The sequence below is a fragment of the Passer domesticus genome, chromosome 2, assembly GCF_036417665.1.
Source record: "Passer domesticus isolate bPasDom1 chromosome 2, bPasDom1.hap1, whole genome shotgun sequence".
Lineage (NCBI taxonomy): Eukaryota > Metazoa > Chordata > Aves > Passeriformes > Passeridae > Passer > Passer domesticus.
Window position 1 is genome coordinate 33,687,731 of NC_087475.1, and position 17,818 is coordinate 33,705,548.

At 36.1% G+C, this 17,818-nt stretch overlaps 1 protein-coding gene across 1 annotated transcript in view; it reads right to left on the reverse strand.

Annotated features, from left to right (window-relative positions):
* The window catches only part of OCA2 (OCA2 melanosomal transmembrane protein), a 184,095-nt gene that overhangs the window by 113,831 nt on the left and 52,446 nt on the right, over positions 1-17,818 (reverse strand). Inside the window, exons 7-9 of the mRNA XM_064408163.1 lie at positions 11,672-11,829; positions 11,096-11,178; positions 10,600-10,753 (exon numbers count right to left, since the gene is read on the reverse strand). Of these exons, the coding sequence (XP_064264233.1) occupies positions 10,600-10,753; positions 11,096-11,178; positions 11,672-11,829 (395 nt within the window). The remainder of the gene's footprint in view (positions 1-10,599; positions 10,754-11,095; positions 11,179-11,671; positions 11,830-17,818) is intronic.

Genomic DNA, 17,818 nt, shown 5'->3' on the forward strand with positions numbered 1-17,818 from the left:
ATGCTCACCTCTGGTAAAGAGACTGACCAGTACCAGTTAGTGAAAGCATAGCAATATTCCTCCTCTTCAGCTGGTGATGGCAGCTGATGTTTTAGCTCCTCACCCTCCTGCCCCCGGTTTGCTCCTGACACAAGCTCTGCAGAAGCAGTTCTGCAGCTCCTTCAGTCTTGAGGCACTGTGTCCAGCACAAGGGAACACCTCACAGGGGATGTGCCTCAGCAGCTTGTGCAAAATTAATGATAACAGAAATTAATTGCCTTAGACTTACCTAGTTAAGCAGTATAAAATAAACTCTGTAGGGATTTTAATGAGGCAAAAGGGAGCTGCTTCACATAGCTTAGAAAGTATGACATGCTGGTGCAGTGTGCAGGGATGGGCTAGAGCAATGCTTGAGGTAAGCATGTGAGGTACACTGGTGAAAGATGGCATGCATCAAGAATCCCAAAGTGACTCCAAGCATCACAAAAATCCATGACAGAAAGAGCAGCTATTTATATCTATGTCTGAAGATTAGGACACTATCAATATGTATTCCACACATGCAGGCATGAATCGTAAAATAGGACTTTACACTAGGTTAAATATTTAGAACATCTAATCATGAATCTCATTTTTATAAGTCAAAATATGTCAAAACTGTACATAAGTACATCTTGCTAGGGAAAAAAAAAATCCTGCACCAAAAGTTTACTTATTTATACAAGAAATCAATGGTGAATCAATATTTAGTACTGCCATTTGCATGCAATATGTGACCAAGACCAGTTAAGAGAAATCTGGAGAAATCTGTGGGTTTAGAAACATTATCATATCTTGGTACTAACAGGCATTCTTATTCATTCTTTGCACAATAAATATTTATGCCTGTAACTCTGAAAATAATATTCCATATATATTCATTTATATTCAATAAGCTCTTTTTAAAGACAAATACCTAACTTTAAATTATTATTTTTTAAATGGAAACACTAGATTCTGTAGCAAATTTTGTAATTTCTGAGCATCTACTCAACCCTGAGGAAAGAAAGCACCCATCTATGATATTCTGCTATAACACCTATTTCTGCTCAGACAGTGTACCAAATTACTTGCTCTGATTTAATGTCAGCGGAGGAAGTCCTGGTATAAACAACCCTACCTTGGGGGAAGTCATGGAAGGCAACAGTTTGTCACTTTCTAATGCAATGCTACACAATACAAAAACCCTACAAGATGATTATCTTAAATATGAAGTGATTAAAAGTAATACTTTATGGTGTTCAAGAAAATGCCTGTATTAGCTCACTTTTATCCCTATGATATGTGTGCTGGTGTTTGCTGGGGTAGAGCTAATTTTCTTCACAGGAGCTGGTAGAGGGCTGTATTTTGGATATGTGTTGAACATAGGATTGATAATGTAGAGATGCTTTTGTCATTGCTGAGCAGAGCTTACACAGACCCAAGCATTTTCTGCTTTTCCTACTGCCATGCTGATGAGGAGACTATGGATGCATGGGAGATTGTGAGCCAGGACAGCTGATCCCAACAGACCAAAGGGATATTCCAGACTATGTGACATCATGATCAGTGTATAAACGGGGGGAAGAAGGAAGAAGGGGGAGCATTTGGAGTGGTAGTGCTTGCCTTCCCAAATTCTATATGATGGGGCCCTGCTCTCCTGGAGATGGCTGAATGCCTGCCTGCCCGTGGGAAGAAGTGAAGTAATTCCTTGTTTTTCTTTGTTTGCATGCAGCTTTCACTTTCCTTATTAAACTGTCTTTATCACAGTCCATGAGTTTTCTAGCTTTTATCCTTTCGATTTTTTCTCTGATCCCTCTAGTGGGGGAGTGAACAAGCATTTTCCTGGGGCTTGGATGCTGGATGGGGTTAAACCACAACAGCACATTAACTGGAAGAAGCTAATAAGTACAAGGTAAGGATAATATATAATTCTTATAATTCTTGTCTAGGATAGGCAGTCCTTAAATCCTGTGATTAAGTAACTGCATTAAGCTGACATCAATTCTTTCTATACATAAAACAATGCAGAGAGAGAACCAGGGAGAGATATAGACAGAGAAAAAGACCTAAGAAATCAAATTATTTTCTGTGAATAAATTACCAGATTAATTAATTCTCCTTTTCGCTGTTGAAAATCTATAGGCTGATTCTAGATTCTGCAGAGATATTTGTTACTCCAAAGCTCTATCAAAGGCTTTGAATGCACAATGTGCACAATTTCCAGTCTTTTCAGAGTCTATGAGTTTTCTTCCTCAGCTATATCACTGCTTGCTGTTTGTAGAGAAAACTGAATGACTAAAACTTCATGCTGATATGGAACATTGGATTAACTGGTTCAAAGTGATCCTTGAATGATGCAAAGACAAATATACCCTTGATGCATGAGATGAAACAAACTGTTGAATTTTCATGCCTTGGAAACTTGAGGAAAAAGTAAAGCTGGAGCAAAGAACATAGAACTAGGAAGGAAGGGGCAAGAATCATTTGTATAGATGATGGACAGAAGACCCAGAAGAGAGTGTAATCCAATGAGATGAGGGTTGAAATGACCTCTCACCTCAGAATATTAAGGCAAAGAGGGATAAAAAGGTAATATTTCTGTCAGAAATAGCTAGCTAATATTTATATCAGAATCATACAAAAGAGAAAAGTCTGCCATTACTTATATCATTACAGTCATAAGTGGATGTTTTCCAGACTCTACATGTTGGTATGGTTCTGATATTAAGAAGATCAGTTTTATATATTTCCAGAAGGTAGTATCCAGTAACATTTGACAGCTTGATAGCCCCTATGAGTCAAATTTTAAAAGCAAATCTATACTTGGTATGAATTTGGGGATTTTGTCTTTTTAGAGATGTGGACAGACACACAAAGAAATTAACAAACTCATGTTCTGTAAATCAGGGCCTTGAGTCTGGTCACATTAATAGAAAGGTGAGCCTTGCAGAAAGAGAGGATAGTGATCGTTTTTACGTGCCAAGGCACTTATTCCTGTAATATTTTAGCTACATAAAACAGGTTCTACATGACTTAAGTAAAGAGATCTGGTCATGAACCAGTAAAGAACCTAGAAGAAAATAAAACAAACTGTTTCTGTGGGCCAACATGACCAAAGCCATTGTTTACCTACAGGCTGGCCTAGGAACGAACTTTCAGTCTTGCAAGGGTCAATCCAGTTCTCCAGCACCTACCTCAGCAGGCTTTGTTGATTCCATCCTCTCCAGGTTCTTTGATATCATTCCCAATGCACACCTTCATTCTTTGTGTCCTAAAGACATTTGTGAGGACTGAGAGATGCTCAATTACATTTACAGTTTCAGAACATTTTCTGAAACTGAAGAAAATGCCACCATTTGTATTTTCCCTATTGTCTCAGTTATCTCTATTCTTGAGACTAGTAAGACTGGGAATTTCTAGTAAACAAATGACATGGACCAAATCATGACATTTTACCTTCCCAGTCTGAATTTTTGTCAGCCCTCTTAAAATAGTAGGTTAATAAACCATACTGAAACACAGCCATGCACTATGAACAGTAGAGCAAGCTGCAGTACTTGCATTACATTTACAGGGGAACTTTCTGCTCTAGCTAGCAGTTCCTCTGGAAAGTCTTTCATCCCTGACATCTCCTGTCTTTTTTCACTCCACTTTTCTGCTCTGAATTTTTTTCCTCTTTAAATCATGTCATCATATCTCCCTTCAAGCCTGCCCCCTACACTTTCAGGTTTCTTTTCACTTTTGCCTTTGCTCTTGCTGAGGGAAGACACCATCTGAGGCCTCAGAAAGAGCTGAGTGGTTCTCATCCCTGTTTGTGTGTATTAGAAGTGTATGTGAGTTCTAACAGCTTGTTAAAATTTTAAGACTTCATGGCTCTCTACCCCTCTGGTTGCCGTAGGCAGGGTAGAAGCTGAACTGCAGCATTCAATTAAGCTAATTTAATGTTCTGTTCCCTCTCTCAAACAGAAAGGAAACACACCAATTCACAAAAAAAAATAGTATGCAAGGCAGGGCAAAACATTTATATTTGCCAGTCTTTCACAAATTGAACACAATACAGTTCAAAATTAGGTTTAAAAGGCACAGAAACTAGCAAACAGCCATTTGGAAACTAGTTTTTGCATTTAGTATTGAAAATATTACTGGTATTATTTCAAAAAATAGCATTCTGTGAAAGGAGAAGCCTGACAACACCTTTTAAAGTAGACAATCCTATCTAGCCCTTAGAATAGTGAGCAGCACCATCCAGTGGCAATTTTTTTCCTATTTCATTGTTAATTAAAGACAGTTTACATGCTGCTGAAGTACCATAGAGTCCAAAAGGAGTGTTTTCTTTAAAACACACATATTCAGAGCACAGCCAGACTTCTACCAAGATAGATCTAACAATTAGGCAGGCAATAGTCAGTGTAAAATCAATATTCGTATTGGATTAATAATACAAAATTGTTATTATAACATATCAAGCTGTGATCCAGCTGGGGATTTGCTTGCTATTATATTGCGTTTTTGTTTTAATTGAAACCCATCCCTTCCTCATCTTACAGAATTTTGCTTCCTTTAAGCTTTCTTCTCTTCACTGTAGTTAGGGCAGGTAAAAATAACTAGTTTATCTTACTGGTGCTGGCTCTGTCCTTTTAGAACCTCCTCATTGTTGGCAGTGGCTCTACTCTACAGAAGCAAGAGAAGTCCTGGTACCTTGGGGGTACTGATAAAATCCTCCTCATAAGGAGCAACTTGCAATGCTCCTGCACAGCAGATTGAAAGTAATTCTGAACTTCTCAAAATGCACTGAGATCAAAATCCACAGAGGTCACAGCCTCCTCCTCAATTAGGAAAAGGCATTAGGGAATTGTCTGTACTGCTTAATTGGTAGCTCAGTAGCAGGCTGTTCTCTCTGGAAGAATATCTAGGGTACCACTTGTTGAGTATTTCACTCTGGGAGACAGGATAGATGGATCTGTCCTGTGTCTGGATCTCCTTTTTCAATCCAGTCATCCAGCATTTACCTCAGCAAGCTTTACTGCACACCTTCAGTTTATGTCCTAAAACCAGTTCTCGTGGGGATGACAAGGGTGCCCTCATCAAAGTGCATAATTTCAGCTGGGGAGGTAGGGGGGAAATAGACTTTTGAATGGTAAAGGTGCTTTAGAGTTATGGGGACTCCAAACAAGATCCAAAACCATTTGGTGCCCTGGGCAGATGAGGTTAGACTGCTCCAGAGGAAACTCCATTTCTATTTAAGGTAAGTTTTACTACGGGATTTTATGTTTAGGTTTCATTAGCCTGATTTAGAGTTCCTGTATTTAAAACTTCTGGGTTCATTTACTCCAGACCACCCCAAGAGAGTGGGGCAGATAAGGGGAAACTTTATTCTTGCCCAGGGATGTATGGCTTGGACTCTTATTAAGGAGAGTAGAAGGTTTGTTCTGATAATCTGTCTCTAATTTTCTGGCAAACCCTACAGCACTGTTTTAATTCCTCTTCACAATTTTTTAATGCTAAAACAAATGAAATCCATAGCAGCAGGAATATATTCTCTCTGACAAAAGGCATCTGTGTGCATCAGCTACTATTTCCTTTTTCACACGGTCTTTTCCAATAACTGCAATGGATTTTCTTCTGTTTCTTTGCTACCAATCTTTTTGGAGGACATATGTGGAGGTGGGAACATTCTAATCCACACTCTTCTCAGTTTGTATCTAAAGACAGATCAATACAAGAATGGATGGGAAGCGAGAAGCCATGCTGACTAAGCTGATCACTTCTGTTATCAGTCACATTTTCTGTTGCTTTCCTTATCAGAAAAAAATATCCCTTAAGATTAGCCTATTTCTATCATTTAATGTTATGCTTCATAATAGCCAAGGACTATTTCTTGTCTTTTCCTATTCCCTCTCTAAAGCATAATATTTTTATAAAAAATCTGGACTGTGTGAGTGTAGACTGCAGTAATAACCCCTTATTCCAGTTATAAAAATGTTTCCTGCCAGTGAACACTGGTTCAACCAGCCTGCAATGACAGAAAAATTGTCAGAATAAAATCACATAAAAGTTTTGTTCTTTGGAACTAATTTCTGCTGGTTAGATGCTATTAAAAATCACTCTGATGTGAGTTAAATAAATTAAACTTAGAGATGTTTATTCATAATTTAAAGTTAGTTAATAATAGAAAAGTAATATGGAGAGAAACTGACACACTACATTTCTATTAAAGTAATTTAAATTGTGATTATAAGCCCATAATTCATGTTAGTAAGAAACTAGAGCTTTTAAGGCCAGATCTTGCACATTCAAGTATTTGTGTTTTAAGAAGAAATACAGACATGTAAATGTCATTCAAGATGTCACATTCTTAAAATGCCACTTAAAAGGTCCTGGCAAGATCTTTCTTAGTGCTAATTACAAGACAGGGTATGAAGCTAAATAATATCATTTGTGATAAGTCCTATGAAGACTCTCACAGAATTTCTGATACTTGTTTTTCTGCTATTTTTTCTGATACACTTTTCTGCTATTTGATATGCTACTGGTATCTCTTATTTTTTCCTCAGTTTTTAAAACTAACTTAGTATAATAAATGTTATTTTGCCTTTTCTCCTGATTAAATGTAATGTTTTACAAAATAGCTTTTAAAAGGCAATTACTTTCACATTTGCTTCTGCTCATTCAAGTATCATAAACAGCTAACACTGCATTTTAACACACAACCCAAAACAAATATATTATTAGGGGAAAATGTTGGACAAGGGCACACATTAATTCATTTCAATTAATGAGCTCTACCCTTTAATAATTGATGTCTAGCATTCCTCCTTACATATTTATAATTAATGCAGCTTCAACATATCTGCAAATATGCAATTAATAATTACAAATAAGAGCTTTATAAAGCAAAAGAACTTTTTTGCATACCAGCAAAACTTTAATATGTTAACATCTATTTTAAGATATAGATGGGCAAATAGATTTCTCTTTAGTATAACAAGTGTATTATCCCATTTTGTCTAGACAAAAACAGGGACAAGGTGAGAAAGCAAAGGTATCTAACTGTATTTATCTGATATCTAACTAATCTAACTGATAGCTAACAATGAGATTTTATCTGCACTACTTTTCCTTGACAATGCCTTATGACCAGAAATTATACATCATACAGTTAATGAGCTACAAATAATCACTTTAGTCACATAGGAAAATGCTTTTCTGGAAGAAATTAAAATTATGGAAATCAAAGAAGGCAAGGGATCAAATACACTCAGCTAAAAGAACAAAGATGTTTGGAGCAGGGGATTATAAAAATTAAATTTTCTAGCTTTTTTTTTTTTCCCAAGTTTACAGTCAAGAGAGTATATGCACTTTGAGGATCAAAAAATAGAAAAAGCCAGTCAGAAAATGCATTGTAAACTGATTAATACAGCAATATCAGTGTAGAACTCTCTACATCCACCTTTTACACCAGATGTCCCTGTTGAACAATGTGGAAACATACTTGTAACCCATTTTAACCAGTGTTTCCACAGTAATCTGAACCACAGAAGGGTCAGAGCTGAGATCAACAAAAGTAAACCTGCCCCTCCCTCCCTCCCTCCCTCCCTTATTTTAACATGCAGTTTTTTGAATTTCCTGTGCAATTTATGCTTTCAAGAACAGAATTAAATACTTTGTGGTTTTCAACAAGTTTATAAAATAGTATAGATTAGATCAAAGCAGAAGCACCACAAGAAGCTGAATGTTTTTCTCCTTTGGGACAGGGGGAGGAAAATAGGAGTGAAATGCTAAGAGGGAACAGATTGATATTTGAAGAAAATAATTTTCAAGAGAATTAACATCTAATGAAAGAACAGATGATTTCATAAAGGGGAAAAAAAATTGCCCATAAACTCCAGACAAAAAACTAAGGCATGACCAAGTAAAGAGAGCCAAAAGCAATATAAAAAATTTCAGAGGTAGAGTAGCAGCATTGTGAAGTAAGAAAATATTCATAGTTGTGTTAAGCCTGAAACTAGAAATCATTAGAAATTAAAGAGGAAAAGGAACATCATCTTTTATCAGAAACATTTGTATTTTATGAATACTTAGCATGGACTCAGTTTCAAAAGAAACAACACTGAAAATAAGTGCCTGAAGAAATGAAGTTTAACAGCTTGTTTTCTGAAGAATTGCACATCTTGAGACCTCCATTGACAAGGAGGGGTGCTTAATTTTCACATTTGATGCTAACATGGAGGCAAAACTGCTGCCTCAAAGTAGATTTCACCCTGAATGTTTACAGTGGTGAAAGTTTGGAGAAGACAATTGTTTACAGTAAATGCACTTCAGTTTCCAGCTGGAACCTCTTACTTGACAATCTTCTCCCATCATCCTGTATCTGCAGGAAGCAGAAGCTCTTGCAGCCTCTTTTGCACAGTCCCTGGTGACTAAGGTTGCAAATAGCAAGAGGAGAAGGGCAAGAAAAGATTAGAAAATGAGGACAGTGGGGATGAGGAGGCTGTGGACAAGATCTACCATTCATGCGTGGGGGAAAAGGGCTGTGCTGGAGGAAATAGAGGCTCTTGTGATTTGTAACAGATAAAATTCTTCCTTTTTCTTCATTTTTAAAGAAAATGTGTGAAAATATAGCTCTAAAACAGGTCTGGGTGTCCACAGTGTCTGAATTTGAAACTTATTGCAAATAATAATTAATAAAATACAGGAAAATAATAAAGACTGATAAAAGATGGGGAGCAGCAACACCAAAAGTTAAAATCTATCTCTTTAAAAAATTAAAGAGAGTTTCTGCAGTAGCATTGATTTCTCCAACAGTGATAACAGCTAAAGGGATAGAGAGTGCAATATGTTGAGAAAGCAGGACTTCAGGCACTGAGGTTATAAATACTGAATATGATGAAAGCCAGTATTACATATTCCAACAATATTAACATCCATTGCTTGCAAGCAATCCACGAGAGAACCATAGAACTTAAAAACAGAGTTTAGAATTTACTCTTGTAAATCTATAGATGCCATGGTGAAAATAGCTAATATTATGAAGCAATATGTGGCTTTCCACACTCTGAATTTCCAAAAAGTTTACTTATGAGTATTTCTTTCTACCTTTGAATTTGCAGAAATAATTTTTCTGCCAACAATAGAAATCTTTCCTTGATATTTTCACAGAAAGAATAATTTAATTAGCTGTTTTAAGGCTTTTTCTTTAAAATATCAGGAAAATTAATGTTTTCCCTAGCTCTGCTTTTCAGTTTCAAGCCTTTATTTCCTTCTCCACATTAATTTTTCCAAAGCAGATTTTCAGGATGCAAACCCAAAACCCCACTTTACATAAATTTAAAACCTGATGGTTTTGCAACTGCTAAAAGGTAGTACACTTGGGGTTGGGGTTTTAGGGATTGGGATTTTTGTTAATTTTTTTTTAAAAATAGGTTGCATTTAAATGTATTAAGACCATTTTGGTGCTGTGCTGCATGCCTACCCATATTTATAGAAAAATCTAGTCCAATCCCCCTCTACATTTAATATAATATCTCTCTGTCCATTTATAACATTCACAGAGGCATTTTTAGGTTTGGAAAGAAATACTCATTGCTGAACAACATCATCTAAATGTCTAAAGCATCTGCTGTGCTGTGTGCATCCATTATTGGCATTTGGTCAGGTGAAATTCTACAGCCTTACCATTTCAACGGGGAATGGGCTGAAAAGCTCAAAATATGCAATTGATGTGGAAGAAAAATGAGCATGCTGGACATACATACTGTGGAGTACCTTGTAGACCTGATTTCATCCATTTCTTAGTTTCATTTTAATGTAAATCAGGCAGGATTCAACTCAGACAATTGACAGTATGGATGCTCATATGAATTAAAAATAATTTTTTTTTAAAGTGTTCGTTCCCATTTGCAATTCATTTTAAGATAACAGTAAGTGTTTTCAGTTCAAAGAATTCAGTTGGAGTTCTGTGTTATTTATGATATATTTTCCATTCTTAGTGTGATGTAATGCATTTTTATTGGATTTAGTACCTCAAGGTTTTGTAATGTTGTTGTAATACATGTTAAAAGTTCCCTGTCCCTTGACTTCATATTAATTCAAGCTCCATTTCCTCTTCAAATAATGCAGTTAAAGAATGCCTAAAAGTCACTTATTAAAATATATGTTCATTTCAACCTGTTGAAAGTACGCTAAGTTCATAATTTGAGGTACCTTAGAGAAGCTAAATAACAAAATTATTTTTTTTTCTTTTACCTTATGAAATAATTAACTTTAAAATAAATTGTCCACAGTTTTCACAATTCTGACCTATTTTTCCTCTCACAACAAAACTATAATTCTGTTGAAGTATTAAAAAACTTATAAAGCTTAATAGAAAAATATACAAGATCACTGTAACATTAAAAGAACTTGGCAAAATCACTTACAACGCAGAACAATTTCCCCACGTGTACCTTATTCATATAATTAGCAACACTGATGCTAATGGTGCATGAAGAAGTTATATACACATTTGAAATTATATCAAAGCCCAAGACTGAAAATTCTCCTTTGGCTCCACTTGCAGCTTAGGGAAAAAAATAAAATCAAATTACAAAACTGACTTACTTCCAATATGATCAGCACGTAGACACCTACTAAGATGATGGATGCAACAGTTACTTGTGCCCCTATATTTGCATGAAGGTACTGATGCTTCATGGAGAGAGGAACACTTCCAGACTCCTGCAGGAAAGCTTGAATGTTTATAGAGATGGTGCCTCTGGTGAAAGAAAAAGAAGTTTTGTTTATTCCTGGAATGAAATACCTTTTGTTTTATCTGTGTGTTATTTTATATTGAGTACTTATCAATATACTTGTTATATCTTTACAAAAGCAAGTAACTCCTCAAATATCTTCAAACAATTTCTATCCTTCTAAAAAGTATTGTTTAGAAATTAACTCAAGTACAAACCAGTCTTGTAATTACTTTCAAAGAGCAACAAGAAGTCATCCTTTCCTGCCCTTCTGAAACATGCAGTGATAATTATTTTTAAAACATCATCTTAGTCAAGTCTACGGAAACTACTCCTTCAATGCATCATTTTTCAGTCTCTTAGCCAACCTGTTTGGTATCTGAAAGGTTCTGGTTGTGATGATCTGCTGATTTCTTCTTGAACTTAAGGGTAGAGACCAGTTGTATACCACCTGCAAAAGAGTCATATTCAACAATATTAGCAGAACTCAGTGATAGTGATATGTCTCTGATGTAGGGTTTTATTCTTATTTTTCTCTCTTCTCACAATTTTTGTGGTTTCTTGTGGGTCAGGAATAAAATCAGTCTTAATCAATTCTCCCTGATTAGGTTTGTAATAGGTGCTGAGGTTTAATCAAACTAACTCATCCTCATACCTTCACTCAATTAATGAAGTGAAAGACACCTCCAGGATGTCCTCCAGAGGGAGGACGCCAAAACACATTTTGCATTGAATATAGAGAACAAAATTTTAATGCAGGAAGCCCAGAGAAGCCTCATAAAGGCAAAAGAAAATGCAGCTTTAATTACAGTAAGTTTTCTAATGCTGGAATTGAAACACTTTGCAGCAAGAAGAAGCATGGCCACTTAATCCACGTAGTGGTGATGGAAATAAATGATAAAACACATCTCAGAAAAAGTGAAAGGGAATTTAAAGACTATCACCTGCTGCTGGTGCCTCCTCCTTGATCCTGTGTCTTCACTCTGGCTGATTTGTACAATGATGTATTCCTCTGTTTGCTCATCAACAACTTGTGCCTCAAATGGGCCTCCTATGTCTAACTTCAACAGAGCAGAATCACGAAAGTCAGTCAGATTCATAGCTGTTAATAAAGTTGTTAAGGTGCAAATTTCCAGTAAAAATAGTATAGGCTGTATAGGCTGTACAAATTCCAGGGGAAAAAAAATAAGTCAATTTATATTGAAAAAATATATTCTTCAGCTAAATTTCAGGAATTTTGAAAAAAACAAAACCAATGTATACTTCCTCACCAAGTAGTAGCATCTAATGGGGAAAGATTTGGGAGATTATGAGGTCCTTCGGGATCTAGAAAAGTGTAATCTCTTGCAGTAACAAGAAAAAAGAACAAAAAAAACCCACCTAGATCTGGTACCAGGTGGGCAGCCAATGCATTCAAAGTAATTTAAATGTCACTCTGTTTAGCAAGGCAAGCTGAGCAAACACCATCAGTGACACTCACATGCCATTAATTAAAAAAATTAAGCTCCCAAGCATCTATTTGTTTAAAGGAATCACACAGGAAAGGATTAAAAAAAATTATCTCACATGTAATAAATCAGGAGACAAGTCCAGTCCAAAGAATTTCCACACACAACCCTTAGCAAACATAAACAGAAATAACAACCGTTCTCTTCTGTTTCTGAAAGTTTTAAATACAATTTGGCATCACAGTTTTTCTGTGTCACTAGTTGATATATAATAGGAGTGTCAACAGGACCTATAGCCATACCTTTAACTAGAGACATTAATTAAACCTTCTAAAAGGTCTGCTCACCTGAAGTCATTAACCCTGCAATTTGGGACAACTTTTAATAGTCAGTTTCTTCACTAGGAGAGTAGCCACTTATGTCTTGAAAAGCTTCAGGTGCATATAATTATGGCAGTTTCCTTTTAAGCAATACTTTTAAAATAAATCCTGTAATTACCTAGATGACACATTCAGGAGCTATTAGAAAGGATGTCTAAAATTAAACCTTATTTTCAAGAAGAGTGACTCCTTTCTTCTTTTCCTCTACAGATAAGGATACTTTTTCCATTTCATTCTGTGCACTTATAAAACCATTATAAAGAGCCATAGGAAAAAAAAAAAGAAAAAAAAGAAATGTTCTCCTTTGATTGAAAGTGCAACAGAACATCATTCACCAGTCTGCATTGAGGCTCTGAAATCCCATCAGTTATCTTTTTCCAAACAATATTTAGGGACTCTGTCATAATTCCATTGTTAGACTGCAGCAGATCACAGCCTTTATGAAAGGTGGAATCATAATAAACCAGAAGAAAATTTCCGACATGCTTCCATGAAAAAAATTACGATTTTTTTTTATCAAGCTGCACTTCAGAATATTTTTCTTCTGCCTTACCTTGTTTTTATATTTCCCTCAAATTGCCAGAATGTGATTTCCTCTAAATTTTAATCATTCAGATATGGAAAACTTTTGTGAAAACTCTCTTTTTGCTTCTAATATTCCCTTTTATTCTGCAATTTAAGCATGCTTTTCCTTTCCTGAACTTTTATTTTGTAATGTGCCCTCCAGTGTGCCCCTTTAAAGCAAAAAAATCTCCCTGGGGAGGTTTACAGACAGAGCTGATATTTTTTATTTCACTTCAGCTGAAGTGCTTTATTTTGATATAGTTCTATTCTTGAAATCACATTATTGCTGTGAATTAGCCCGTCAAGGGATTTGGGTTTGTGTTTGTTTTGTGAAGCATTACACTGTGGCTGTCTGTATTTACATCTGGCACCAGAGCAGGCCTGCTGCTCCCAGCTGAACCAAGAGTTGTGTTTCCTGATCCTGGTTTTCTGAAGAGGTTTTGAGGAGTATGTGACAGTCACCTCATGTTACTTTATTTTTATGTGGCTTATGTAGACAACATGATGGAATGGGATGCCGTGGCTGAACATTTAAACTGCTATTCATTCACTACAGTTCCTGCTCCTGTACTTTGGACATCTGCATCTGATGGTTGCTTCCCTAAAATCAGTGATGAAATGGTGCTTGTAAGATGGAATTCACAGCTTCATTTTGGACTACTACATGAAGATGAGAATAACTGCTCATGAGGAACATCCATTCTCTCTATTAACTATAAAGAGAGCCTAGGATGATTAACTCAGGAGTAGCTGAGTCAGTCCCCAAAATACTGAATCCCTGCTCTACCCTCCATCATGTAATTATTTCAATATGTACAGAGGCAGCCAAAAAGCCCTGTTTGACAGAGATTCTCTGTTGTATTTGCACACAGATGGATGACTTTTTGCTTTCTTTAATATCTATTTGTATATCTTATTCTGTATACTGTGGAATGGACCTTGAGAATACCATGTCTATGGATTATTTTTCAGCAAGTTTCTGAGGTCGTTATACACCATTCATCCTGATTTATGACCAGTTCACTTATGCTAGTTTCTCTAAGATATCACCATTTTTATCACCTTTTCCCTGGATCTTAACATCCATTTTTGCATATTGTCCTAAACTGGTGTTATTTCTGCATTAGTATTTGTGCTTTTCTTTTTATTTCCTATCCCTGTTCTCATCTCTGGTGAGGATCTTTCTACATCATCCCTTCATAACATAACAAGTTAAACCACACTCTTTTCTGTCCCTATTGGCTTCCCCATCTGATGAATGCTCTATAAACGTTTTATTTTCCTCCTTTTTTGAGCGTGAGTAATCCAGATCCATTATTGTCTACACTGGATACATCCTTTCTCTCTGCTCCATCAGTTTGAGAAGTTCTGTAACAAACTAATTTCTATAGCATTTCATCAATTGTGTCATGAGATTCTGCTTCTTGGCTGCCTCTGCACATCATCCTGGTCTTCATCCATCTATTTAACAGCTTGAACATTGCCTGCAGGCCTAAATGCTTAGTACATTTCCAAAAACATTGAAAACAGAAACAATTTTAAATGCTTTCTGCAAGGAAAAATTATGGAGGACAGTCCGCCAGTAGAGAACTAGAGTTACAAAATAAGAAAATATTCAAAGGGGGTAAAGAATTAAAGGGATTAGAGAGGTTTTGTAATTAATTACATTAATTTATGCTCCCTGGAGAAGAACCTTCAAGGAAGCTGAAAATTCTGCTAAAATATAACTATATTCGTTGCCTCACAATCCTTTCCTATATACACCTCTTGCTCAGGGAGTGGGAAATGTTGTTTTCCATGTTTTTAATGGTCATGGCAGGATTGCAAATTTTCTAGTGACCTTTCCTTGTTCCATGATCAACAGTTGCACCAATAACACAAATTCATGAAGAAATCATTCAAACTCATACAACTTCAGCAAGGAATTTGATAATAAGGAGTCTTAAGTCTGCTTGTCCTAGAGACTCCTCATCCATATGTGGAATTGTTCTAAACGGTTCCACTGAATCCAAAGAAAAAAGAAATCTAGCCTATGATTTAAAACTCTACATATTTTTACTATTGAGATACATCTTCTACTTTCTGAATTTGAGACCTTAATCCTGGACTGAAAGTGATAAAATCTCTCATAGAGAGAATGGAAATACATCCATGAAAATGGCCCCTGTCTAGTCAATTTGATATCTCTGATATTGTCTGATTTGGAATAAGCAGATACACATTGAGGTGTGACTTCAGGTTATGTACTTTTATTGAGTTTTATTTTGAACACAAAGAGCAAGTGAGTAAAAAATTCTCTATGCTGGGTGCTGTGGAAATATTTAATTTTCAAAATGTCATCCTCTGCTCCAAAAATTTAACTGGGGAGATATCAAACACCTAAACAATCAGATAATCAGATCAGGTCTGAAAACATATTTACAAAAATTCAAGATCCTTGGCCAGACTCAGGAAGAATTCACAGTCCACTCCCCAGGTAATTTCTGACAATCAGTCCAAAAAAGCAAAATTAAATTGCTTTGCTCACACTGATCTAACCTTCCCTCACCTATAACATGACTGGGTGCAAGTACAAATGTTGAGAGGGAAGAAAAGGTTGTTACTGAGGGACAGAGTAAAGATGGAAACTCACACTTTAGCGAGGTAGGTATGAGATCCATTGCACAAAAATGAGCTGAAGATTTACCATTTTTTGAAAAAGAAAATATTTCTACTATTGAGAAGTGTAGAAATAGCTAAAACTGTATGAGATACAATGAAAGAAAAAAGGCACTGTATCAGGGAGACAGACATTTCTCTGAATTACAGGGATGTAGCATACAGTTTGATTGCATAACTCAAAGGCATGATGAAACCCAATTACTTTTTAATTTCATAAAACCTAGTTCAAGTCAAAAAGTGAGTGTCTAGTTCTGCTTCAGATGTCTATTCCCTATTGCTGGACAAAAGCTTAAAATTTGTTAAATCAGGGCAGTAGTTACTAGAAACAAAAGAATGAACACAAAGTATATTTAGTACGTCAGAAAATTTTTCAAGTCTGAAAATGTATGTAAATTGTGAAAAACAAGAATATTTCTCGTTCACTCTTTGATCATCCAGTTAATGGAGAGACATTTCCTGAATGTCTGAATGGCCAAAGAGTTAAGAAAAAATAAGAATGTTCCTGTGTTAGAATAGGTACATCTAATTAAACAAAGAAATGCTGGAATTTATTCAGACTCTATATCTCTTCTTCCATCATCTTAATAATTAAAGATGTTCTCCCCTTAACATACAGCCTTTGAACAAAAGATCTGAAAATGCTTCACATGTTTTACATCAATAGTGATATTGAATCTTGCTTCCTGCAGAAAGGGTCCTCAAGTCAAGCTTCAATATAAATCTTCTTCTTTCTGGTACTGTAGAGTCACTGTTAGAATTTAAAAACTAATAAATCCCAAGAATTTATGTTCAAAGAGAGATATTACCAATATTTTGAAAAGCTATACTAAAATCGCTGAATTTATGTCTGATGCCTGTATGGAAATCAGTATTAAAATAAAAACCCAAACCAACCACACACAAAATTACAGATTCAAATTAATTCACAGGAGGCAAGATGTTGTTTCCAGAATCTGCAGCCAGCCCACCTCAGTGTTACATGCCAGGTCTGTACCCATGGGGATAGACAAAGCCCTGGGAGATACATGTGGGCTAATAATAAAGAAGGTAATGGGAAGAAAAACTGCCAGAGTAAAACCAAACCAGAGATACAGGTATAGCAACACAAACAGAGATCTCATCTGAAAAGCAGGTCACCTCCACACCAACTAATGAAAGCCTCTCCCAGCACCAGAGAAGGAAAGTCCTGCCCCTAAGCTAACTTGATATTTCAATAGCATAGCAGAAAAAAACAAAAAAAATCTGGGTGTTACCAGGATGACAACATGAAGTCCAAAAGTAATCACACAATTTGTTTTTTAAAAATACTTCACGCTTTGTTTTGACTTTTCTAGTGTATGGAGATACATTGTATACGTGAGCACACACAACAGTGTGTTTGGATATTTCTGGAAATAACAGAACTGAGAGGAAGGAGTTCAAAAAAACACATTCACAACAGTGTGTTTGGATATTTCTGGAAATACCAGAACTGAGAGGAAGGAGTTCAAAAAAATGTAGTGGTTAGTACCTATTTGACACTTCTAAACAGCTTTTGAAGCAGAAGCAAGAGGTAAAGTGTGCTCATTTGTATATTTTGGCATCATATGAGCTAAGATACTTATTTTCCACCCAGTCTCATATGATAACCTCCAAGGGCTTTGTGGCAAGAACAGCCCACCTGCAAAGCTACCATTAAAACCATACAGTCATTCAGAGAGTAGCAGGTAGCATCCATTGGAAGTACTGCAGTCTGTCAGCCAGCATCAATTGCATCTTCAGCCCTGCTGTCTGAATGGTTAACACTACCTAGGCCTAGCCAAGGAGTGGGATGCTTTCTTCACTATGCACTTAAGTGGAAGACAACCACATGAACTTACTGCTGGGCAAATGGAGACTGACAGCAACAGTAAGAGGACATTCAGGGTGGCTGGTACCTTTTACAAAACTCTTTTAGAAATGCAATCTTTCTCCTTGACTCTTCTGCTTGAATTACTACATCACCTTGAAAAAGAAGCTTGGCTTTGCTGGTTTGCTTGCCTTTCACTTTTCCCCAGCT